The 26,298-nt window shown below is 42.4% G+C and overlaps 1 protein-coding gene and 1 long non-coding RNA gene across 3 annotated transcripts; one reads left to right on the forward strand and one right to left on the reverse strand.

The window, feature by feature from the left end:
* The first annotated feature begins 778 nt into the window (after nucleotides 1-778).
* On the forward strand, nucleotides 779-24,945 carry LOC144371931 (uncharacterized). 2 transcript variants are annotated; one of them, XM_078035257.1, is made up of 6 exons: nucleotides 779-861; nucleotides 1,554-1,675; nucleotides 6,274-6,556; nucleotides 18,041-18,167; nucleotides 18,348-18,408; nucleotides 18,970-24,945. In XM_078035257.1, exons 3-6 carry the CDS (start codon nucleotides 6,554-6,556, stop codon nucleotides 20,717-20,719), a joined length of 1,941 nt encoding a protein of 646 aa, XP_077891383.1. In that variant the 5' UTR covers nucleotides 779-861; nucleotides 1,554-1,675; nucleotides 6,274-6,553; the 3' UTR covers nucleotides 20,720-24,945. The 2 variants fall into 2 exon arrangements, with proteins under 2 accessions (XP_077891383.1, XP_077891384.1); XM_078035258.1 differs by lacking the exons at nucleotides 779-861; nucleotides 1,554-1,675 and having other exon boundaries at nucleotides 6,416-6,556; nucleotides 18,970-20,728; nucleotides 24,084-24,945.
* On the reverse strand, nucleotides 4,706-6,195 carry LOC144371937 (uncharacterized). Its single transcript, XR_013432003.1, has 2 exons — nucleotides 6,055-6,195; nucleotides 4,706-5,132 (listed from the first exon to the last, which is right to left on the reverse strand). It is a non-coding gene; the product is annotated as an uncharacterized LOC144371937 (long non-coding RNA).
* Nucleotides 24,946-26,298: the final 1,353 nt, after the last annotated feature.

Here is a 26,298-nt window from a genome sequence, read left to right on the forward strand (position 1 = left end):
GACCGAATTGTAGAAAGTAAGTAAATTAGACAGAAGAAAAATCTGTGAGGTTAAACTTTTTACTATCTGGGAATATTTTGTCTTTAGCAATTTTTTTTAAATAATTCTAGAGACTCTAAATAAATGTAATGAGTTACTAAGATGATTAGTGGGATATGTTGCTGAGTCCTCTCCCATGAGGAAAGTGCTTTTGTGGACTTTTTTAGATTGTTTGTATGAATCTTTATGTTTTAAAATATCAGATAAAGACTTCTTGGGTGAGTGTGCTAGAACTCAGCGCTTGGAGAGTGAGAAAACAGGGAAGGAAAATGTTGTGATGAGACTCAACACAGGGATTCTTTTCCCATAGAGAAGTAAGTTTTATTTTTCTGTTTTTTTTTTTTTTTTTTGTGAACACTCAGTTTGTACTGAACCCCTACTGGGTCTGATGGCTGAATCCAGAGACTGCCTTAACATCTGATAGTAACGCTGGTGTCTGCTATTAAAGCTCACTTTTAAAGTCCCACGTGCTGCTAGGGAAAGTGCAAAGGCAGGAAGACACAAGCTGCAAGTGCAGGTCAGCCATGGGATCCCTCCCAGGCCTGGGGAATGCAGACAAACCAAATGGAATGCCACCAGATAGGGAAGCTCTAGGGCAGCGGGCTCCAAGCTGTTTCCATCATCATGGTAACCGCCCAAGCCTGGCTGCTCAGCTGGCTTCCTGGTCCTGCCTCCTGCATTTCAACAGGCTTCCCATTGGTCCTTCCAACTGTCACTCACACAGGACTTCTGGTTCCACCTTCTAGCTGCTAACCTGTACTTCCTGTTTCAGACCTGCTACCTGGAGCTGCCCAGAGCCTGCATTTTTAAGAACACCTATCTGTAAGTGTTAAATCAAAAGATCTTTTGCAGACAAAATCTAATTCCACATTTTTGTTCGTTGCAGCCCTAAGCCGGACTTGCTCTCAAGGCCAAATAACTTGATTTCTTACCCCTCAGCAGCTTCCCTTGGGACCCTCCCTTTTCCTCTCTATGGTCATGTTGCTAAATGTTGCTGTCTCACACTTGGCTTTTGATTTTGAAAGTTATGGGGATGCATTTGCTTGTCGCAGAAACAAAGCTAGCCATGTTCCTGGGATGACCCCCAAATCCTTATTCTTGTTCCTGACTGTGTAATTACAAGAAATAAGTAAATGTATACACAAGGATCATCAGCCACATCACGTGACATCACATGCAAGCGTGCAGTCCTAGTTGAGAACAAATTGAAATGGATCCAACATATCTTAAGATCCACGTGGTTACATAAAGTTAATCAATTATATTGTATTAATTATAGGTTATGTATATTGTATTAACTATCTACAGAAATATCCAAGGACTTTAACTATATTTTCATTGATATTTCTTTCCTTTTTTTAAAATATATTTTTTAAAGTTGTTGATGGACCTTTACTTTTTAAATTTATTTGTATGTAGTGTCGAGAATCAAAGCCAGTGCCTCATGCATGCCAGGCAAGCATGCTACCACTGAGCCCCAACCCCAGTCCTCATTGATATTTCTTTTTATCAAGGTACAAAGATTCTAAGGTTTTCAGAAGTTATTTCAAAGTATAACCAGGAAAAATTCTAAAAGGAATTTCAACAGAGGAGAAGCACACATTGGAGGTCCTAAGAAGAAAGAAATCATCTTTGGGTAAACCAAGATCTGTATATTCTAGATTTTAATGATAAAAATATTTTCCTAAATAGAAATATTTTTATATTATTAATTAGACAGATAATAGATAAATGTAAAAAAATATTTATATGCACTGGACTGACTAAAAATTTTGACCGATTAATTCAAGGATATTTCAGGCCATTTCCCTGATTTCGCTATCTATGCTGATAGTGAAGTGAGCTAATATTTTGGTTCATATTTTGACATGATAAAGACCTATTAAAATGTCAAGTTTAACTCCTCTAAGCAAGGTCTTTATTGCCTAGTGATTCTTATTGTTTAAAGCAAGGATTAATTTTGGTGAATAAATTCACATCCTTGTTTAAACACTAAATATATTAAACTGCTGACTTAGATTCCAATTTTCACAATTCTCCTTGGACACTAAGTTTGATTGATTCACAGACTGTTCATTCTTGCATATTTTGTTTGTTGAATAATTTTGAGATCTGGGAATTTTTTTAGGATGGAGGTTCTCTAAATTAAAGTTGTATGTTAGTTTTGAGCAATAAAAGTTGCAAACCTTGTTGAAAATTCATTGACATTATAGAAGTTCTCTCACTGGACCTATTATTCATAGGAATATGGTAGGATTTATATAGTGCTTAATCATATTTTTAAAAAGACAATTGAGAGACATCTATTTAAAGGATAATATTCTGAGACATAAAGGTATTGTGAGACCTTCTCTCAGAAAGAAATTGAGGATTCCTTTTAAATTGTTAGGATATATCAACTAGTATATATTGAGAAATTACAATAATTAACACAAGGTAAATCTAATCATTTAAATACTTTACTACTATCTATAACTTAAACTGATGATACTATGGCTTATGCCAAGCCTTTACTCAGTTTTATTAAATAAAGAAAAGGGGGAATACAGGACCCCAGAGGTACACACTAGATCTTACAAAATATATATATTTTTTTAATTGTAATATTGAGAATCTCAGGGGATATATCTCAGTTGGTAGAGTGCTTTTCTCACATGCACAAGGCCCAGCGTTCAATCCCCAGCATCACCACCAAAAAAAGAAAAAAAAATTGAGACTGCTGCTGAATTTACTGAATCATGTTCACTGCTGCTGAACATGATTCAGTAAATTAAATCATATTTGAAAAGATAGAATTTAAACTGGTCATCATGACTGAAAAACCTGACACAGGAAGGTAAACCTTCCAACTGCAGAGTTTACAACCATGCAGCTTCATGAGCTTGCCAGATAAGTAAAAAGTATGAAGAGACTTCTATGGACCCATTTCTCAGATCTATTTTTTAAAATTTATTTTTTAGTTGTTGATGGAAACAATTCTTTTATTTTGTTTATTTTTTTATGTGGTATCGAGGATGAAACCCAGGGCCTCGCACATGCTAGGTGAGCGATCCACCACGGAGCCACAACCGCAGCCCTCAGATCCATTTTTAATGTCCATTGTGGTGTGGACTGGAAAGTCCACCAATGAAACTAGATTAATCATGCTGACTGTAGTGGTCAGTTATATGTTGATCCTGTGGTAAACAGGTTGTCTGGGATTATATTTGAGGAAAACACAGCATATGAGAAACCTAAACCAGACAATCATGCTGACCCTTTGAAATTAAGACTATGTATCTGGACAACTGTCCAAATAGAAAGCTTGTGGAAATAGAATTTTTCTATAAAGGCCAGGTGTTTACATAAGGTATGCACTAATGCATGGTTGCCCTGATCATTCAACAATAGAAACTGGCACCTTTCCTAAGTATTCTTCCTGGGTATTCCTAAGTATTATGCAAATGTCTGGTCAGTACAACACAAGAGGTCTAGAAATAGGGGATGCATTTTAGGCTGGTCTCCTAGAATGGACAAGAGCAATTACAGGAGGATGCCTGGCACCTGGAGATTGATTGGTAATACCCTAACCCTCAGTGAGATGGCACCCAAAAGGATGTTTGTCTTCTGCCTTCAGAATATTTACATCACTGATTGACCTAACTGCCGCAGTCTGGCTGGGCACAAGATCACAAGCCACTCACAGCTTTGTAGATTCAAACAGCAACTCTTTATTCCCGAACTCACACTGGCCCTCTACAAACACGTTCTGGGGGAATCCCAGTTCTGGGCCCCATTCACGTACTCCACCAGGCTTTTAATCCCCAAAACTTTCTGAATTCCAGGAGAACTCAAGGGGAACTCAGGCAGCAGGATACCCCGCCCTATTCCCAGCAGGAATAACCTTAAACCTGGAACTGCCCTAAACCCAGATTGTCCTAAACCAGGAACGCCCTAATCCCAAGGAGCAAGATACTTCCTAAAACCTGCAGGATACACCCTAAACCTGGATCCACCCTGCTCCTTGAGCAGGGTCACCTTTCTCAAACATACATGCAATGTCACAGCGAATGTCCAAGGCAAATCTATTTCCATGAGTCCTTCCTCTAAGCAACATGGGGTACGCTGGCAAGGAAATATTGATGCGTCATTTCTACTTGGCAATGGCTCTCAGCACCTAACAGACGCCTTAAATATGGGAATTAAGAGAAAGGATGATGATATCCTGTAGCCTGTATGAATACAACTCACCTTATGGCATGGCTAGTTATTGCCGGCTGGTATTTCAGAGCTGCACTCTGCTGAAGTTCATGTTGGGGCCTGAAACAGGTGCATGCCAATGAACCAGACCTAGCCGAGCTCCGGTCTCATGATCTTTGAAGTGACTACTTTAAATATTATTCCTTGCTTCTGTGGTACAGTCTTTATGGCTCTGTTTCAAACTTACAACATGTGGATTTTCTTAATGCTTGACTTAAATTACTTCCAAGATCTTTCATAATCAGATAAATGCTGATGCAAAACTTAGAACTGAGTTAAGATGCTCTAAAAAGCCACTGTAATAAATATTGTGACTGAGCCATCTGCTCCATGGTTTGTGGAAAGGCTGAAGCACCACGCCAAATGAACATGTCCATACTACCATTGCCAAGTGCAAGGCTTCCCAATAAATCAAGAAAAGATGAAGAGTCTTCTGATGAGTGTTTGGCAGAATAATAATATTAATAACCTGGATCTTCCAAGTTGGTTATGTCCCTGAGATAGTATGTTTTCTACTAATGCCTTTTGTGTTTCAATAGCAGATCATGATGACCTCAGACCAAGAATCCAGTGATGCAAAGATATAATTTCCCAATTGCCTTCAAATATTAAGGAAGGGCTGGGGAGGTGGCTCAATGGGTAGCTCACTCACCTGGCATGTGTGCGGCCCGGGGTCCATCCTCGGCACCACATACAAACAAAGATGTGTGTCTACCGAAAACTAAAAAAATAAATATTAAAAAATTCTCTCTCGGGCTGGGGATGTGGCTCAAGCGCGCTCGTCTGGCATGCGTGCGGCCCGGGTTGGATCCTCAGTTCCACATACCAACAAAAGATGTTGTGTCCGCTGAGAACTAAAAAGTAAAATATTAAAAAAAAAAGAAATTTATAAAAAAAAAATTTAAAACTTAAAAAATTCTCTCTCTCTCTCTCTCTCTCTCTCTCTCTCTCTCTCTCCAGTCTGTGCAATAGAGTGACATGTGTCAAGGGGGCAAGTGAGCGTGAGCTCACAGACATGTTATAAGAACAGATGCCTGAAGCTTAAATCCTACAGATAATACTAAATCCTAGATACAATTTCCCCTGTGCATACAGCCTATGATTATTTTTCTATAAAACCTCAAAGTCCTTGTCAGCACCTGAAGACAGCATAAGGGCAGGGTTTCCTTGTCTTCCTGGTGTAGCTGCACTGGTCAAAGTTCCTTTCCTGCTTTGCATCATGACCTTTTCTGTTTGATATTGGGGCATACACCTGACCAGACCTGTGGGATCCCCAGAGTCAGGTCTCTGCACAAGACTTCCTAACAGTCGAAGTAGAACATCTACACTAAGCACAAGGCACCCATTTAATTTCCACCGCACATTGCTGCCCTGGAGGATTGCCTTCCTTCCTCGCCCAGGCTCTCTGCTGTGGATGGAACCCTGAGCATCAGAGCCAACCCCAATGGCTTCCTTTCATAGCTCAGGCTGCCTCCTCAAAGCCACAGAGGCCGGGAGGTGATGAGAATTACTAAAATAGTTTTCAAATTGTTCTCATTTTTAGATATTATGTATGGGTCATATATATGATATCTTTAAATAGTGTTTCAGAAATTTGGAGACTTGGTCTTTCTAAGTCGCTTGAGGTCGCATCAGCTGAGTGAAAAAATATATGTATAGATGCAATATCGTTCTTTCGTTTTAAAGGTACTGGGGAATAAACCCAATGGGCTTAACCTGGACCTCTGAGCTACATCCCACCCTTTTCCTTTTATTTTAAGAGAGGGTCTCTCTGACCTTGGGCTCCTCCAGCCTGAGCCTCCCCGAGAAGCTGCGCTTTGTTTTTGTGTTGAGGTTAAACCCAGGGCCTTGCCAAGCTCCGAAAGCAGCGCCAGGTGTCACCTCCGTACCAGAGGCAAAGCCAAGGCTTTTCACCTGGATTAGTTCCCAGCACAGCCATGAAGCTCCTCCTGAAAAGGGCTGGGGCCAAGAATCTGTCACTCTACCCAATTTCAGGCAGTGATTGGATGATGTTACCTGTCAGTCACGATGCAGAGGCGGGCCTGGAGCCCATCCATCCGGGATGCTGGGGGAATTGTCCAATCAGTGCGCAGAGGAAGTGGAAGGGCGGGCTTCCGCAACATTGCGGGCTTTCTTCCGCACCCACCGGGCTACTCCTTCTCTGGCCGAGTTTCTGTTCCAGTGACCCAGTTGACTCTGCCGCTGCCGGTGTTCCCGGGGATCTCGGGGCCCGGAAGTTCCTCCAGACGACGCCGGGTCACCACGGAAGCCAAAAATGGTGAGTTTGCGACCGGGGCTGAAGGTGCGGAGTTGGGGCCCGGCGCAGGGGTGAGCTGCAGAGGGCGGCGGATTCCACGCTGTCAAGTGGCCCTGGGCCCTGTCCTCTGGTTCCCTGGGTTTGGAAGGGCGGCTCAGGGCCCTGGTGTCCCCTTTGCTCCCTACTGGTGGCCCGACCCACTCTTCCCAACGTGGAGGAAGCAGGGCCACAAATGCACCTTCCTCCTCCCAGGGGAGCTCCTCCGGAGGCTGCTGTAGGTCCCCCAAATTGCAGGCGCCTCCTGCCTCTAAAACCCACCTTCCCTCCACCTCACAGCTCGGCCAGACGTCCGTTCTTCCCACTCGGTCCAAATGCACACCGTCCGCTAATTGTCACTTTTCATCTAGTGAAATATTGGAAAAAATCTTCCTCCCTCCTTCCCTCCTTCCTTTCCTCCCTCCCTCCCTTTTTTCCTCCCTCTCTCCCTCCCTCCTTTTCTCCCTCCCTCCCTCAGCCATAACTTGTGATCCTCCTGCTTCAGCCTCCCACATATCTGGAATGACAGGCCTGGGCCACTGTCCCTGGCAAGAAGGACACTTTTGAAAGCATTTGTTTTCTATTTGTGAATGTTATACTTGAGGGGAAAGAATTATCACTTAACACTTCCTTGTGTTTGGTCAAAATAACTGCTTTAAAGGGAATTAAGAGGTTGTTTATAGATCCCAGGGATATGGAATCCTGGGCTGCATCAATGGAGGATAACTGCTCCCCTTTCTGATAGTCCATGATGTAGAGTCACCCCAGTCGTGCAGTCATGTAGGCACACAGGGAAATGATGATGTAGGGACAAGGGAGGCAAGGCACTGAAGATAGCCAGAAACAGTTTTATCTGGCTGCAGCCGGTCTCAGAGGGCACTGCTTTTGCTGTAATCAATCAATTTATCCCCTGAACCCCGAGTTCAGGTGGTTTCAGAATCTTATACCCAGCATGTAAGGGGAGGGACTCAGAAGTTCACATTATAATACTGAGACCCACAAATAACTCTCAGTCCACACAGTCTCATTCCAGTTAAGCCTTTATTGCTGGCCAGTGGCAGACACTCTGCTCTTGAAAGAATGAGGTTGTCAGAGTGGGGCCCCTGCCTTAACTTGGCTCCATATTTAAGCACAAAAGGGACATTTGGAGGTTCAGGCAATGCCAGCAAGCCGGAAAGTTGTGGTCAGTTAGTCTCTGGTTGGCACATAGATCATTCTGTGTTCTTGGGGGATTTTCATGAACAAAAGAATGCAAACTTCCCCAGTCATGACCTTTTTGAGTGTCATGGCTGAGTTCACAAAATGGAGTCACCATAGTCAAGTTGTCACATCACACACATAAAAGCAGCTTTTTCTTTCACTGTTCTAGCCACGTTAACCCTTCAAGGACAGCACCTGAGAAGGGGAGAGCTTCTTCTCCCCTTTCTTTCCTCCCCCACCAGCTGTTTCCAAGGTGCCCAGTTGGTGATTTCTCTGTGAATCCCAGCTCAAGGCCAGAGGCCTTGTTTGCACATTTCTACAAACTACTATACTGCATACAAGTGTGTAAAAAACTAGTAAGGGGAGTTCGAGTCCAGCACTTGGAGTGCTAATTTCTCCCATACTAGCCACCCGAAAATAGGGCAACACGAAAATAGGAAGTTTATCTACACTGAACTTTTTTGTGGACATTCTCTTGTTGACAGTCCTAAAATTAGCCCATGGTGAAAATTTCTGGAGAAACCCAGTTAAAATTTTCTGTGAAGGAAGGGGATGCCACTACAATAATGTCTGATTCATGTACTGTCCTTCATCCCTAGCTCTTTTCAATATGATTTTCAGAAAGGATCTGGCTACATTGCCCAGCCTGGCCTGAAAGTTGTGATCCTCCTGCCTCAGCTTCTCAAGCTGTTGGGATTAAAGGCATTGACAACCCCAGCTACAAAACATACTTGATTTTAACCCAAATATTAATGACCATACTAAGGAACATGGATTCAAGTTACCCTGAATGATGTATGTGTTCCTCTTTTCTTTTTTCTTTTCTTTTCTTCTCTCTCTCTCTTTCTTTCTTTCTTTCTTTCTTTCTTTCTTTCTTTCTTTCTTTCTTTCTTTCTTTCTTTCTTTCTTTCTTTCTTTCTTTCTTTCCTTCCTTCCTTCCTTCCTTCATTCCTTCCTTTCTTCCTTTTTTAATATACCAGAGATTGAACACAGGAACACTTAAACATTGACCCACATCCCCAGCCCTTTTTTTTTTTTCTTTTAGTTCTCGGTGGACGCAACATCTTTGTTTGTATGTGGTGCTGAGGATCGAACCTGGGCTGCATGCATGCCAGGCGGGTGGGCTACCGCTTGAGCCACATCCCCAGCCCATATCCCCAGCCCTTTTTACATTGTATTTTCAGATGTGATCTCACCAAGTTCCTTATAGTCTCACTAAGTTGCTGAGGCTGCCTTTGAATTTAGCAATCCTCCTACCTTAGCCTCTCAAGCTGCTGGGATTACAGTTGTGTGCCACTGTGTCTGGCCTACATGAACTTTTATAAAAGAAACTTGTGTATCACTACATTAACCAATTGCATTGGTAGGAACATCAGATTAATGGGGTACAGAAAAAAAATAAAGAAAATTTTTTCTGTATGTCTGTTATTGCATTCTGAGCTTTGGTAGATTTTTGAGACTAGGCATCTGGTAAGGTTAGTGGTATATTCTGAGAAGTTTTGAGAATTGTGGTCTGATACAGAAATTAAGATAATTGGCTATGAAAGGACTTAAGATAGCCCAAGATAATTTTTGTTCTCCATACAGAACCCTGCCTTTGCACCCTCATGGTGGTCTGGTTGGCCAAAGTCAAGTACTCTGAAGGTTCTTTGATGTAGATGCAACTGTATAGAGAACTTGAGTTCACAGCTTCTCCTTTTATCTTCCTTAGGCATAGACACCATGTCAGATTTCTTGGGCAGAGGTTCCTTTTGGATGCCTCACAGGGTCCCATGTCCTCAGCCACTATCCTCTCCTGGAGCTGCCACAAGGTGCCCACAGCTGCCCTGGTCCCTGCAGGGTGAACAGAACTTCAGGCCCTGGGTCAGTTCCTCCTAGAGGACAGCCTGAGGTGTGGGGTACAGCCTCTCAGGGAAGCTGCTGGGGGCTCTGGGCTGAGGAATCTCCTGGAACAGGCCTCATCTAGACAGCTACTTCCTTGGAAACTTGTTTTTTCCATGCTCTGTTCCCATTCCTTGAAGACAGGTGGACAGTTAGCCTGTGGATGCTGGTGCTGAGGGGCCAGGTCAGCAGTGACTCCTGCCCTTTTAGTCTCACAGTGTGAAGGAGCGAAACCTCTCCCAGAGCATAAGCAACACCCACCCCAGTGCAGAGCTGTGCAAACCTGAAAAGCCTCCTAGACTGGAGTCATGGTCCAGATCTCTTGGAGGGTGATCCTGGGAGCTTTCAGGGTGCAAGACCAGGAGGGAGCATGTCTCAGCCATCAGGGACCTTCCCTGCCCCTTGAGCCTGACATGTGTGCTCCCTCAGCACCAAAGCTCTCTGTGTATCACTTTGAAATGATGTGCTCACTTTTTTTTTTTTTTAAAGAGAGAGTGAGAGAGAGAGGGGGACACACAGAGAGAGAATTTTAACATTTATTTATTTTTTCTTAGTTCTCGGTGGACAGAACATCTTTGTTGGTATGTGGTGCTGCTGAGGATCGAACCCGGGCCGCACGCATGCTAGGCGAGAGCGCTACCGCTTGAGCCACATCCCCAGCCCATGTGCTCACTTATCTGAGGCCCAGGTTTATTTATTCAGAGTCACATGGGATGGACTAATATTAAAGAGGCAAGAAAGAAGTGGATTTTTTAAAAGTCTGGTTGCATTTCCATTGTTAAAAATCCCAACTTACAGCCAGGTACAGTGGTGCACACCTTTGATCATTTCTTCTCCAGAGGTTCAGACAGGAGTGTTGCAAATTTGAGGACAGCCTTAGGAACTTATCCAGGCCTTATGCAACCTGGTGAGACTCGGTCTCAAAATAAAGTATAAAAATGACTGGGGATGTGGATCTGTAGTAAAATGTCCCTGGTTTTCATCTCAGGGCTATCAAAAAAAAAAGAAAGAAAAGAAAAAGAAAACACCTAATTACCTAATTTACCTTTTGCTACCCCTGAGTATGTATAGAAAGTTTGTAAGATTCAGTCTTGTCTTTTCAGTGATTTCAAATTGAAATTCAACCCTAGATTCCAAAATGCCACGTAAGATACAGAGAAACTCTGTTTTGCATTATTGCTGCAGAATTTGAGTCCAATACTACAAAAATAGTGGTGGATAAATTTATGAATGTGATTTCATGAAAACTGTCCTTCACAAGGTGATGAATTTGACAAAGGATGACATTTTTTCACTGTTGTTATCTGGACTTGGCAGGTTCATGTTAACTGTGTGGTTTTTTGGTATCAAGAATGGAACCCAGGGGCTGGGGATGTGGCTCAAGCGGTAGCGCACTCGCCTGGCATGCGTGCGGCCCGGGTTCGATCCTCAGCACCACATACCAACAAAGATGTTGTGTCTGCCGAGAACTAAAAAATAAATATTAAAAATTCTCTCTCTCTCTCTCTCTCTCCCCTCTCTCACTCTCAAAAAAAAAAAAAAAGAAAGAAATGCATTTAGTCTATCTACAAGTGTCCCCTTAGTCTTAGTGGTAGCAGATTTGCTACAAAGTCCAAATCCAAAGTCTCCTCTGAGACTAAAGGCAAAAATTAAAAACAAAACAAAACAAAATGATCAAGTTATATACTTCCAACATAAAAAAAAAAAAAGAATGGAACCCAGAGTTGCTTATCCACCAGCCCCTTTTACATTCTTTGTTTTGGTACAGAGTCTCGCTACATCGCCTAGTGCCTCAGACTCGTGAACCGCTGGGTTACAGGTGTGCACCATCACTCCCTCGTCATTGTAAAATTTAAGGACAATTTTGACAATACCTGAAATACCCAATTATGATCATTTAATCGCTGAATATTAGTGAAATAGTAAATGACACTCGTTTTCTGGAAAGGAGCAATACGTCTGTCTAAATAAGGGTGCTGATCCCCTCAAGAGCACTCCCAGTATGTCACCTGATTCCTGTTCCCTCCTAAGTGCCTCCTCCTAGGGCCAACCCTTTGGGAGCTGGCCTTTTATCTTATGAAATTTGGGATCAGCATAAATGCCCTCTCTACTCTCTCTGTCCTGTACAACATTTTGGCTGGTCTTAGATACAGTCTATTATTTTCAATTTTTTGAAAACTATTTTTTTGTTGTTGCTGTAGTCTGACAAAATGCCTATTTATTTATTTTTATGTGGTGCTGAGGATCTGAAAGGTTAAGAATGTAAAGGTTAAGTTTGTTTTCTTGGTTGAAGTTCTGTTTTCCTGAAACCTGAAATTTATGTGGGTGTCAAAACAATTCCCGGAAAAACCGTTAAATGTATGTTGAGAAAAGTCTCCTGACCATCTGGTTGCTCTGTACAAACAACCCCTCCCGCATTCCCTGACCTGTATACACATGGACTCCCCAGTTCAAACAATGTATATAAGCTCTTCTTAAGTTGTTCTTGGGGCTCTCAGCTCCTCTCAAGTGAGCTCTGAGCCCCAGCATGCTGGACCCCCAATAAACCCTCTGCTGTTGCATGAGACAGTCTCTTGGTGGTCTCTTCCTCTGACGCTCACCCGACCTTAACAGATCAAACCTAGGCCCTCTCATGTGCTAGGTAAGCACTCTACTGCTGATCCAAAATCCCAACCCTACTATTGTTTTTTTTTTTTTTTTAAGAGAGAGAGAGAGAGAGTGTTTTTAATATTTCAGTTTTCGGTGGACACAACAACTTTGTTTGTACGTGGTGCTGAGGATCAAACCCAGGCCGCACACATGCCAGGCAAGCGGACTACCGCTTGAGCCACATCCCCAGCCCCCAACAATACTATTTTTATTTTTAGATGTAGTTTTTCTTATGTTTACCTCCAAAATACAGTAAACCATGCCCTAAATTTCACAGAATTTATTGAAATGCTCAGTGTTTTTTTAGAGAGTGTAGATTATGGAAACATTCAATCTCCCTTGTGAGAAAGTGTGTTGTCTTTCCATTGATTTTGTTGTATTTTATGCCTCTAATTGTGTACCTTTTGTATTATAATCATTTTTATCTCTCATTACATGTATTTTAGTTTTTTTTTTTTTTGTGTGTGTGTGTGTGTGTGTGTGTGGCCTGCTGGAGATTGATCCGAGGGCCACATACATGCTTGGCAAGTTTTCTACTACCGAGCTACTCTCCAGCCCAAGAGAATTAGTGTTGTAGACTGTTTTTTATTTATTTGCTTACTTATTGAGTGCTGGGGATTGATGCCATGGACTTGCTCATGCTTAGTTCTCCTCCAGAAATGAATTTCAATTTGTGAGCAGCGTTCTGGTGGTGGGCAGGTGTTTTACTGGGTAATAAATCTACAGTCACTTCCACTGAGCACATCCTCAGCCTTGTATTTATTATTTTTTTATATTTTGTATAGATATAGATGGACAGAATACCTTTTTTTTTTTTAATTTTTCTGTGGTGCTGAGGATCATACCCCTTTCCTCACAACATGCTAGCAAGTGCTCTGCCACTCAGCTCCAATCCCAGTACCCTCTTTTAATTTTTAATGAAGACCAGTCTCACTAAATTTCTGAGTGTCTTGCTAAGTTGGTGAGACTGGCCTCCAACTTTCCATTTCCCTGCCTTGACCTCCCTATTGGCTGAAGTTACAGGTGCACACCACCACACCAGCAGTTGGAATGACTTGTCAGACCCTGCTGACAATCTGTAGTTCCTGATCAGGCGGTAACAGCAGAGATGCTGAAAGACACACACACACACACATACACACACACAGTAGGAATGAGCACCTCTTTATTTTTTTTCCCTTCTTCTTTTATATAGCAAAAAAGAAACACATCCTCTTGGCAGCTTAATCTTTTCCAGCATGGATAAACATTCTCAGCATAACTTTGTTATTGGTCACAGTGCTCTATACTTCTTATTATACTACTTGTAGTTAGTTATTTCCTGGCAAGCACAAAAATATATATATTTTAAACTTGGCAGAACATTCTTTTATCTTCTTAAGATGGCAACAAGCACACAGTTCAAAGAGTTCATAGTTTCTCACAGTACCCCTTTGTTTTTGCTAAGCATAGCAAAACTTAACACTTTGTGTATGTGACCACACAATGACTTTTGAAGACTTATCATCCAATTTCTTTCAAGATGGTAATAGTATTGAAAATCAGTTTCCTTGCTTTTGTACATAGTTTTGAAATTTGTTACTCTGACTCTTCCTCTTTGCTTTATTTTTGCATTATTATGAAAATGGTATTTAGCATATAAAATTGTTTCTCATGTATATGTTTGTAAAACTTCATGGCTTGGTAGTTTATTCACTTCTTTATGATATAAACTTTATTTTTTTTCAGAGCAATTTTTGACTTACATAGTATATTAGTCAGTGTTCTCTAGAGAAACAGCATCAAGAGGAAGTATGATTATGAAAGGGGACTTTTAGATTGGCCTACTTGACCCAAAGCTGGATGTCCACAGTGGCCATCTGCAGCTGGAGAGTTTTAGGAGTGCTGGCTGCAGAGTCCAAGAGGCTGAAGCCGCAGAACAAGAGGGATCAATGGTGCTGCTCTGGTCCAGACCACAGGTTCTGGAAACTCCCTGGAGAATCACTGGCAGAGTCCACTTTGGGAGACTGAAGGAGGCAGAGTCTGATATCCTCAGGCCACTGCAGCAGCCATCAAGAACAAATTGGAGAAGAAAGGAGCTTGCTCTGCTGCTGCTTCCTTCTTCTTCCAACTTTTGTTCACCCAAGCCACCGTCCTATTAGATGGTGCTGCCTAGCTTAAGGAGGATCTCCAGTTTGGTTCACTGTTCCACATGCCAATCATTTATAGACACAACCATAAGGTCATTAATCATTGGCATCTTTTAATCCAATCAAAGTGACAATTAAATGTGGCATTACTCATAGAATCGAATACCCCTTCTCTCCAGCTGATAGTCTCCACTGTTTTCAACATATTGCTTTGGTGTAGGGTGTTTGTTGGTTACTAAACCATTGTTGAACATTTGATAAGGAGAATGGATGAAGCAACATGTTATGATAAGCCAAAGTTCATTCTTTACCTTAGTGTTCCTCCTCTGTGTGATGTGATTGTGTGTGTTACGTAGTTTACAAGATAATGTCGTACAGAAGAGTTTCACTGCTCCGGGAATTTTGTGTTCCCCCTGTCAATCACTCCTCCTCATTGCTCCCTCCCTCTATGCTCCATGAGTCCCTGGTACCCATCAGTTCTGCTAGTGCATCTATAATGTTGTCTTTTCCAAATGTTTTTGACTTGGAATCTTACTGCACTTTGCCATTTCAAACTGGCTTCTCTCTCTTACCAGTCTGCCTTTAAGGGTGCTGTATCATTCCAGGCTGCAGAGCTCATTTTCTGGGTGATTTTCTTTGGTGTGGGTAAACTGCAGCTTGTCCATTCAGTATTGCAAGGTGTATCTTCCTTGAATCTAGCTTTGGGCACTTCTGGATATGGCTGCTGTAGTCACTGTAGTCAGTGTTCCTGTGTCCATAATTTCCCCATCATTTGCATAGACACCTGGAGTGTACAGTTTTTTACATTTATGATTGTACATTTTCTCTCTCTCTCTCTCTCTCTCTCTCTCTCTCTCTCTCTCAAAAAATACTTTTCTTTATCTATTTAATTTGGATAATATGGTAACTCATGCCTCAGAATGAATTAGGAGGTGTTAACTCAGCTTCTATGTTCTGGAAAAAAAGTAGAAAATTGGTGGCAGTTCTTAAGTGTCTCATGGAAGCCTGTTTGAGATGTAAGGCCCTTGCCTTGCCTTTTTGGGTAATAATTAGTTATTGAGTCTGTTTTTTTCAGTAGTCATGGGCTCATCTGTTTTGTGTATTTCCCCTTGTGTGTAAGTTATAGGAAATTGTCTCTCTCAAATAAATGATCCAGTTTTTGCAAGTTGTCTAATTTGTACGAAGCACGTTTATGATAATCTTGAAGTCCCAATGCATTGTTGATGATGATACTTTTAAATGTGTTACTAGGTTTTCAGTCCTCTTTGATTTTTTCTTTAATGTTATTGTATATTTTACACTTTTTTCTTTTTATGTGTCAGTGAGGATTGAACCCAGTTTCTCCTAAGCAGTAGGCAAGCACTCTTCCACTGAGCCATAACCCCAGTCCCTGTCTTCTGTATTCTTAGCCTTATGTCAGTGTATCAGTGATGGTGATGTTCATGAAGAACTTGATATTGTAGACTGCGGATTTCCAGGTTGTGGTTTTATCCACACCTTCTGTTACCTTCCTGTGGGTAATTTAGGTTTACCTTGCCCTTCTTTGTCTGTTTTTCTGAAGTGACAGTTTCAATGATTGCTTTTAGCTCTTCTTTTCTGAAATGTGCATTGGATGACTTAGAAAGCAATACAGTACCACCTCTGGTGTTCTCTAAGAATTTCCTGTGATGGACTTTTACATTTTTTCCTTCAAAATGGTCACCTTTTCTCTTGAGTCCCCTCTTTGTCCTGTGTCTGTTTAGAGTCTTGTGTTTCACGTCCCCTTCCCTGGAGGCTTTTCAGCTGCTTCTGATCTGATTTCTGCTTTAGCTCTCATGTTTTTTGAGCATACATGGGATTTCACTGGTGGTGCACTTGTAGGGGTGTGGTTTATGTCCTGTGCAGTGTTGCTGTGACCCTGAGACCTCAGTGTGCTTCCCATTTGCTTGAAGACCCATGAAGCCCTCCTGCCTGCATCATTGTCCTGACAGAGTTGGGCTGATGTCTCTAAGTGTAATTGTGGATTCTTCCTTGTTTTGGGCGGTTCTGTATGTTTTCAGTTCTTGAGTAAGGTTCTGTGTCAGTGGCAGGGACATTTTCTTTTTGCCAGTTCCATCACTGTGCAGACATCATAACATGCTTACAGGGCTGGGGATGTGGCTCAAGCGGTAGCGTGCTTGGCTGGCATGCGTGCGGCCTGGGTTCGAGCCTCAGCACCACATACCAACAAAGATATTGTATCTGCCGAGAACTAAAAAATAAATATTAAAAAAATCTCTCTCTCTCTCTCTCTCTCTCTCCCTCTCTCTCCTCTCTAAAAAAAAAAAAAAAAGTTTAAAAAAAAATAACATGCTTACAGATGTGAATGGTGGCCTTTTTTACACCCAGATTGTGTAGGATAGTTTAGAATTCTGGGCTACAAACTTGTTACTTTACCACACTCTGGAAGAGCTTTTGCTTTATGTTTGTTTGCACCACCTTTGCTTCAGGCACCATGAATCTTTTTCACAACAGACAACCATTGCACATGTGACCCAACCGTGATCAAAATGTCCTTGAGCGGAGCATTGGCATGTGTCTCATGACTGTACATTATAGTAGTGAACTGGCTGCTGTTAAGAACAGTTTGACAATCATTGGACATTTATTTTTACTATGAGACTTAGAAATGTAGTGCCTGCTGTTTATTAAGAAGATTTTTTGAGAGATATAAAACTTTGTAAGATTCTTATTTGGACAAGGTGACATTTTTGGGTCATTGAGTTATTTCTAAGACATGTGCCATCTTTGCACTTACCCCATTTTGCTTTGACAGTAACCACAGGAAATTATCAAATTGTTGTGTTCATTAATAAATAAGTTAATCAAATAGAGAACTTATGTTTGTTTTTGTCACTTAATAGTAAGCTAGTTGACTAAATTTGTTCTTGAGTAAAGCACCTGCAAAGTTCTAATTGTTCTCTGTATAATCACACAGGATGAACTCAAAGAGAGTTACCACATTGTGACAACCTGTGTGAAAGGTTGTCTAAATGTTGTCTATGAAGGCATCTCCTTATTGACCCTTTTACCAGAGGGTGTGGGTGTGGGCTGGTTCTAGGCATTTCTTTAAGTATGGACTGATAGACTTTCAGAGGAAACAAGACATCAGTAAGTACCATGTTGTTTATATTAACCTTGTAGGTACAGGGAGCCACAGTAGTTTGCAGAATCTCTCTCAAATGCTTAGTTTCATGATTCCTGCAATTTCCTACTCATCACCTTTTTTTTCTAAAGATAAGTACTATCTGAATTGCTTATATTAGCTCTGTACCACACAGGATGTTTCTAGGACATGTAATAGAGGTGCAACCAATAAAGAAGTTAGGAGTGATCTGGGAGCCCGTCTCACTTCCTGTGAACTCACCAAAGGAAGGGTATAAAACACTGAAAAAGGATGTTTGCCTTCTGAGTAGCCAATTTCTAGTGTTGGAATGGGTTAAAAAATTGAGTACATTAAAGATTTGTTGGATTAAATCATGGAATGAATCAAGAGGCCAGGGAATCATGTGAACATCACACATGTTGAGTATAGATTTCTCATGCTGTCAATCTCTCCTGACCTCCACTATACATTTGTGGGATATTTCAGATCTCAGTTACCTTTGAGGATGTGGCAGTGAACTTCACCCAGGAGGAGTGGACTTTGCTGGATCCTTCCCAGAAGAACCTTTACAGAGATGTGATGCTGGAAGTCCTCAGAAACCTGGCTTCTATAGGTAATAATGATGTTTTTAAAATTAATCAAATAGAGAATTCATGTTTATTTTGGTCATTTATGTAGAAGGTGAAAAGGGAATCAGTTGGTGAACTATTGCAGCATAAATGGCACCTAGGATTTGGCAAAACATTTCTAGCTCCTAAATATTCATAAAGATTGTTCTGTTCTCTCATTTTAGGAAACAGGTGGGAAGATAAGACCACTGAATATCAGATTGAAAACTCTGGAAGCATTGTAAGGTAACTGTACTCACAAGAGGAATTCGTGAGGGAATCTGAGAACTGTCATATAATTTTTAAAGCAAACCAACTGAAAAAGTATGCATAATATGAAATGTATTAATTCTTATAATATTTTTACCAGAAATATATACTTAGCTGTAACAGATATTCAGTCTTTTCAAAGTATTTGACATGCAAAAAGTACTATAAAATTGCATATGTGAATATCACTATTTGGATAATAGCCACAGAGAAGCTGTGTTGCAAAGGATTGTTTTCTTTCAATCTCTTTATTTTCAGGCAAGTTGAACAACTCAGAAAACCTAGCCTTTACCTGATGTTGGTAGTAATGTAAGGATCTATAAATACATACAAAATTGTGAATGAATTAAGCATTGATTATGTGTTGGTCACTTCTTCAAAGAAGTCATGGTAAACTTCAAAAGCACAGAATAGTGTGGGGGAAACCTTCAAATCAATTCCAATTCTTTATTGAACAAAGAAAAGTTTTAATAGAGTAAATCTATGTGACTTCATTATGTGTGCAAAAGACTTCATATGACCTTCATTCCTTCATAGGCAGATCACATCTCACTCTGGACACAAATACTACAAGCATGAGGTATGTGAAGAGAAGCCATGTGAATTGAAACAATATAGGAAATCTCTGGTTTCTCTCAAAAGCGTTCACACACAAATGTTAATACAAAGGGTAGATGGATCTTATGAAAGTACAGTATGTGGGAAAGTCATCAGTTGTTCCAATGACATTGAAAGACATGAAGAAACTAATACTGGGGAGCAATCCAATGAATGGCAACAATGTGGTGAAGCCTCTTCTTATCCCACTGGTGTTCAAAGACACATGATAACACACAGTGGAGGTAAACTTTTTCAATGGGACACATGTGGGAAAGCCTTTCATTTCTCCTCTTTATTTAGAAGACATGAAAGAACTCATTCTGGAGAGAAACTCTATGAATGTCAACAAGGTGTTCAGACCTGTATTTCACAGACAAGTCTTCAAAGGCACAGGATCACACACACAGGGGATGCACATTTCAAATGTAAGATATGTGGGAAAAACTTTGATTATCCCAGTTTACTTCAAATACATCAGAGAATGCATACTGAGGAGAAGCCCTATGCATGTAAGCAGTGTGGAAAAACCTTTTCTAGATCCAGTCACCTTCACAGACATGGAAGAACACATACTAGAGAGAAGCCCTATGAATGTAAGCAGTGTGGGGAAGCCTTCACTAAGTCCACTAAGCTTCACACACATGAAAAAACTCATACTGGAGCAAAACCCTATGATTGTAAGCAGTGTGGCAAAGCCTTTTCTAGATCCAGTCACCTTCACGCACATGAAACGACTCATACTGGAGAGAAGCCCTATGAATGTAAGCAGTGTGGGAAAGCCTTCACTCGGTCCTCTAGCCGTCACACACATGAGAAAATTCATACTGGAGCAAAACCCTATGATTGTAAGCAGTGTGGGAAAGCCTTTTCTAGATACAGTCACCTTCAATCACATGAAAAAACTCATACTGGAGAGAAGCCCTATGATTGTAAGCAGTGTGGCAAAGCCTTTGCTACATCTGGTTCCCTTCAGATTCATGGAAGAATGCACACTGGAGAGAAGCCCTATGCATGTAAGCAGTGTGGCAAAGCCTTTTCTACATCCCGTTCCCTTCAGATTCATGGAAGAATGCACACTGGAGAGAAGCCCTATGAATGTAAGCAGTGTGGCAAAGCCTTCACTACTGCCTCTTTCCTTCAGATACATGAACGAACTCATACTGGAGAGAAGCCCTATGATTGTAAGCAGTGTGGCAAAGCCTTTGCTACATCTGGTTCCCTTCAGATTCATGGAAGAATGCACACTGGAGAGAAGCCCTATGCATGTAAGCAGTGTGGCAAAGCCTTTTCTACATCCCGTTCCCTTCAGATTCATGGAAGAATGCACACTGGAGAGAAGCCCTATCAGTGTAAGCAGTGTGGGAAAGCCTTCACTCAGTCCTCTCACCTTCACAAACATGAAATAATACATACTAGAGAGAAGCTCTATGAATGTAAGCAGTGTGGCAAAGCCTTTGCTACATCCAGTTCCCTTCAGATTCATGGAAGAACACATAATGGAGAGAAGGTCTATGAATGTAAGCAGTGTGGCAAAGCCTTTGCTAGATCTTCTCATCTTCACAGACATGGAAGAATACATACCAGAGAAAAGCCCTATGAATGTCAACAATGTGGAAAAGCTTTTGCCACATCCTGTCTGCTTCATACACGTGAAAGAACAGATACTGCAGAGGAATTGTATGCATGAAAACAATTGGTAAACTTTTCTGTTATTACTGCTTCACTCATATACATGTAGGACGTTATTGGAGAAAAATCCTTTGAATGTAAAACCTGGTAAATCAATATTTCATGTCATCCTCAAAGACAAGAAAGGGCTCACACTGCTGAAAGTGTGTGTGTGTGTGTGTGTGTGAGAGAGAGAGAGAGAGAGAGAGAGAGAGAGAGAGAGAGAGAGAGAGAGAGAGAGAGGGAGAGGGAGAGAGAGAGAGACAGACTGGGGATTATGTCTGGTTGTGGTCTACACTGAGCTACATTCTAGTTACTTTTTATTTTGAGACAGGGACTTGCTGAGTTTCTTAGGGTCTTCCTTAGGTCCTCCAACATTGATCCTTCAGAATCTGGCTCTCAAGTCTCAGTAATTAAAGGCAAACACCACCACATCCAACTGAATAACTCTTTAAATGTAAAAAATATCACAAATCTTTCCATTTCCCCTGTTGTCTTCAAAGCCATTTTAATCACATTGAAAAAAAAACAAAAACAGTTTGTGAGGGATTTTGTACATCCTGTCAGCTTTTCATCCAGCCCTGTTTTCATTTTCATATATGAAAACCCTCACGGAGAGAAGCCCTGTGAGTGTGAGAAACGTGGGAAATCTTCTAGTTTTCTCAGTATTTTACTAAGGACTGGGAAGATTCTTTTGGAATAAAAAGTATAAATCCTATGCAAGTAAGAAATATAAAGGGTTTAGCTGTTCTAGTTTTGTTCAGTTGTATGAAAGGACGCATACTGTAGAAAATACTGAGGATAAGCCATGTGGGGCAGTATTCAGCTTTCAGAGTTGTCCTCAAATATGTAGCGAATTCATATCTGGGAAGATCCTTTTACTCTCTTTAAAAATTGTAGTAAGACTTTCAACTTTCCAGGTCCCTTTGAACAGCATTTAAGAAATCACACTAGATCTCCGGTCGCACAGTTCACTTGTGGTTGTGACCCAGTAACCGGTCCTCGGTGATGGAAATCCTTCCTCTAGGTTTCGGTGCACCCCAATTTTGATGGAAATTTCCTAACAAGATAGCTTTTGGCCGTTGTACCTCGTTATTCACCTGTGCAGTGATGAAGTACAAGGGGGTGATGCACTCTATTCACTGCCATCTTCTCCCCAGAAATTGAAATCAAAACCACCCTAAGATACCATCTCACTCCAGTAAGATTAGCAGCCATACATGTGAAAATATTTATTTTTTTTTTAAAAAACAACTTGCTTAGCAGGAGAAAACATTTCACATTACATATTTAATCATTTCCTAGTATACAGACTATAAAAGGAATTCTAAAGACTCCATAATAAAATGATTGAGGAATTAAAAAATGAATTCTGAATTTTGAACCCCTCAGATATTTCTGCTACTCTTTAAGGTGTTTCCTGAGAATAATTTTCAAAAATGCTAATTGTTAATTTTTGCTGGCTGACATCTCGTAAGGCCACACTCAAGGGCAGAGCAAGAGAAGGGGACACACAAAAGTCATATCCAAAACAGGACAAGGGGTAATATCACAAAGGGACAGGTGAGCATAGCTCGACCCACAGGGATGTAGGAAGGCTCTCCTATGCAGGAGGACACAGCCACAGGACTCCAAAGATTGGCGCTATCATCTGGGTTAGTTAGGCAACCAGATCATAGAGTGAACAATGATGAGGCCACACCAATCAGAAGGGGAGACAGAGTCACATGCTAATTTGGCCTCCCACACACTGGGTCTCACTGAGTCTGGCTACAGGAGAACTGAGCTAACTGGGCTGGGCAAAATAACCACATAGAGACAGAAATACCTTTTTCTATGGGGGTGCTGTGAGAGCTCCTCTGACCTTATGATGAGAGAGAGAGAGAGAGAATGTGTTGAACCATTTTATTAAGGAGAAGTCATTCAAATGAGGCAAAGGGTCAGGTTTTAGGGGGCTGAGTCTAGCTTCCTGACGTCTGTTGAGAGCCACAGCCAAAGGGGCCCCAGCTAATGATCCAGCTGCCAGCAAACTTCCAGCTGCCGGCTGATGATTGGCTCACAGCGGCCCCAGCAACATCTAGCTGATTGGCTCCTCCACGGAGCTGCTCATTGGGGGACTTCTTTGGCTCTGCCCACGCAACCCAGCCAATTGGCCTCAAGAGCAGGAGGATTGTGGGAGGTTGAGAGGCTGGTGTGGGGGTGAGAGGCTTGTGGGAGCTGGTGGTGGCTGTTGGGCTCTGAGGGTTTTTTCCCTGAGGAGCTGTCTTGTTTGGCGTTTGTAGTTCTAAAAATAAAGTTAGTTTCTTTTGACAAGTGGCTCCTGAATTGTGCCTAGCCAGACTTCGGCAACGTCTGTGTCAGCAGGTTGACTGACATCCAGGAATAACACTCCTAAGGGGAGAGCAAGAGAAGGGGACACACAAAAGGCATCTCCATGGAACATTCTATTTCAAAGAGGGCAAAGGTAATACTACAAAGGAACACAGGAGCATAGCTTCACCCATGTTGATATAGGAAGGCACACCCATGCACGAGGACACCGTCACACCACCCTGAAGATTGGTCATTCTTTGGGTTACATAGGCGACCAGATCACAGGGTGACCAATGATGATGTCACACACATCAGAGGGGAGACAGAAACAGCTACATAATAGTTTGGCCTCCCACAGACTAGGTCTCACTGAGTCCGGCTGTGTTATTTTATCTCCCCTGTTTTCCCGAGGTTATCCACATGCTCTGGGCAAACACCCAGCACTTCTTAATCCTGGGGAATCTGGGGTCCCATCTCTGCTCCCTGCTCAGGTGACACAGTCTGAGGCTAACATGAATGCTGAGAGCAGAGCAGTCGTTTGATCCCACAGGAGCCAGGCAGGGGGCGCCCTTCCCACTCCTCCTGCAGGATTTTTTAATGTAGGAGGAAGGATGGAGTCTGACTCTCATTTCTGCTTCCACTGCAAGTGAGCTTACAGAACAACTCCAAAGCTCTAGAGGACACATTTTAGTATCATGTCCAACTACAGCATCAACTAGTTATGAAAATTAAAGGTTTCCCTGGCTCATGAGAATGAGAGGATCTGGGAAAGGGCTGTCAGGGTTGAGGGATGGGGCCATGTGCCCTTTTCATAACCTTCCTGGGATCCCAGGAAGAGGCTCCCAGTTTTCCCATCTCATCAGAGCTGGAAGGACTCATTGGAGCTCCTTAAGCCCCAGCTTCACCTGCTGCTGTGGAAGAGGGTGCACCTGACCTTGTGTGAGGAGCTTCTTCCACTGACAGGGCTTTGACTTGCAGGCCAGGAGACTGTGAGGGAGGTTGGGTGTTCACAGGGCCTTCCTCAGAACCATGGGCCAGTTTCCTCATCCTCGCGACTCATTGCTCTACAGCTGTCATCATTCAACAGTGACCACATGTGACCCTCTATGTGGAAAAGGGTCCCAAGCATCACCTGCCAACAAGTGGAAGAGGCCACAAGTCATTTAGCTTGGAAACCAGGAGGCCTGAGACTGAAGCCATCCAAGTCTCTCTGACCAAGCCCAAGGTAGGAGACAACCCTGGGCAGAGCATGGTCATTTGCACAGTTCTGGTGTCCTCAGCCAGAGCAGCACAGCAACGTGTGTGTGACCACCTCCTCCTCTGACCCCTGCCCCTTCAAACAGAAGGAAACCAAGCCTCTGGAGAGACACACCCATCACAAGGGCCACTGATGGAGCCAGGAGCCTGTCCAGCTGTCTGACTCCTCGAGTCCCTATGTAGTCTGAGCTTCCTCCAGGCCAAGACAGGTCCCATGCACCCATCCCTGCTGGCCCCAGCAACATCTAGCTGATTGGCTCCTCTGCGGTGATGTTCATTGGGCTGTTTCCCTGCCCTTCAGACTGCCAGCTGATGATTGGCTCACAGCGGCCCCAGCAACATCTAGCTGATTGGCTCCTCTGCGGTGATGTTCATTGGGCTGTTTCCTTGCCCTTCAGACCGCCAGCTGATGATTGGCTCACAGCGGCCCCAGCAACATCTAGCTGATTGGATCCTCCACGGAGCTGCTCATTGGGGGACTTCTTTGGCTCTGCTCACGCACCCCAGCCAATCGGCCTCAAGAGCAGGAGGATTGTGGGAGGTTGAGAGGCTGGTGTGGGGGTGAGAGGGTTGTGGAAGCCGGTGGTGGCAGTTTGGCTCTGAGGGTTTTTTCCCTGAGGAGCTGTTTTGTTTGGCATTTGTAGTTCTAAAAATAAAGTTAGTTTCTTTTGACAAGTGGCTCCTGAAATGTGCCTAGCCAGACTTCGGCATGGAAGACTTTACAAGGACATGGAGGTTTACAAGGTCAATTATCTAAGATAATACAAGGAGCTAATGAACCTTATGCTGAATTTGTAGATAGGCTTATTCAAACAGCTACCAGAGTTTTTGGGAATACAGAACAAGCAATGCCATTAATAAAACAACTGGCTTATGACCAAGCGAATCGTTGGTGCAGAGATATCATTAGACCATGGAAACAGGAAGATTTAAACACATATATTAAATTATGTAGAGACATTAATGAACAAGAGCAAGTCATGGCAGCTGCAGTAAAACAGGCTTTAGATGCCAGAGACATTAATGAACAAGAGCAAGTCATGGCAGCTGCAGTAAAACAGGCTTTAGATGCCAGAGACATTAATGAACAAGGGCAAATTGTGGCAGCTGCAGTCAAACAGGCTTTAGATGCCAGGCCAAGAACATGCTACAATTGTCAACAAACAGGACATTTTAAAAGGAATTGCCCCATAGGAGGAGGGTTTAACAAAACTAGGTATCAAACAAGTAGAATACCAGGTATTTGCCCACGATGCAGTAGAGGGAGACATTGGGCTAATGAATGCCATTCTCAAACCACCATAGAGGGTACTCCATTACATTGGGCTAATGAATACCGTTCTCAAACCACCATAGAGGGTACTCCATTATCAAAAAACGAACAAGGACAAGGTGTTTATCCACAATATCGTGGACAAAGGCATCGGGCTCCATTGCCAAAAAATGGACAGGGGGGCCCCAATGCTCCGAGGCCCCAAACCACAAATATACGGAGCACTGGAGGAACCCAGCAACCCCATCAGGGCAGTGCCCAGGACATCAGATCCCTCATCAGACAAACCGGAGGGAGCACAGGGTTGGACATCTGTGCCTCCGCCAAATCAGTACTAACTCCAGAGATGGAAGTTCAAATCATTCCCACAGGGGTAAAAGGACTTCTTCCCAAAGGAACAGTAGGCCTATTATTGGGACGCAGCTCTTCTACTCTAAAAGGACTTTGATAAGTCCTGGGATAATTGATCCTGATTATGAAGGTGAAATAAAAACTATAGCCAGTTCTCCAAAGGGTATATCAATAATTTCACCAGGAGATAGAATAGCACAGTTACTAATAATACCAAGCCTACATGATAAATTTTTCAGTCATGCTGTAGAAAGAGGTTCCAAGGGATTAGGCTCCACAGGTGTAGATTGGGCTATGCTTTCTTTAAATTTAGATTCTCGCCTCATGCTAAAACTAAATATTCAAGGACATGAATTTAATGGGCTACTGGATACAGGTGCAGACCTTAGCATTATCTCTTGTCA

The sequence above is a fragment of the Ictidomys tridecemlineatus genome, chromosome Y, assembly GCF_052094955.1.
Source record: "Ictidomys tridecemlineatus isolate mIctTri1 chromosome Y, mIctTri1.hap1, whole genome shotgun sequence".
Lineage (NCBI taxonomy): Eukaryota > Metazoa > Chordata > Mammalia > Rodentia > Sciuridae > Ictidomys > Ictidomys tridecemlineatus.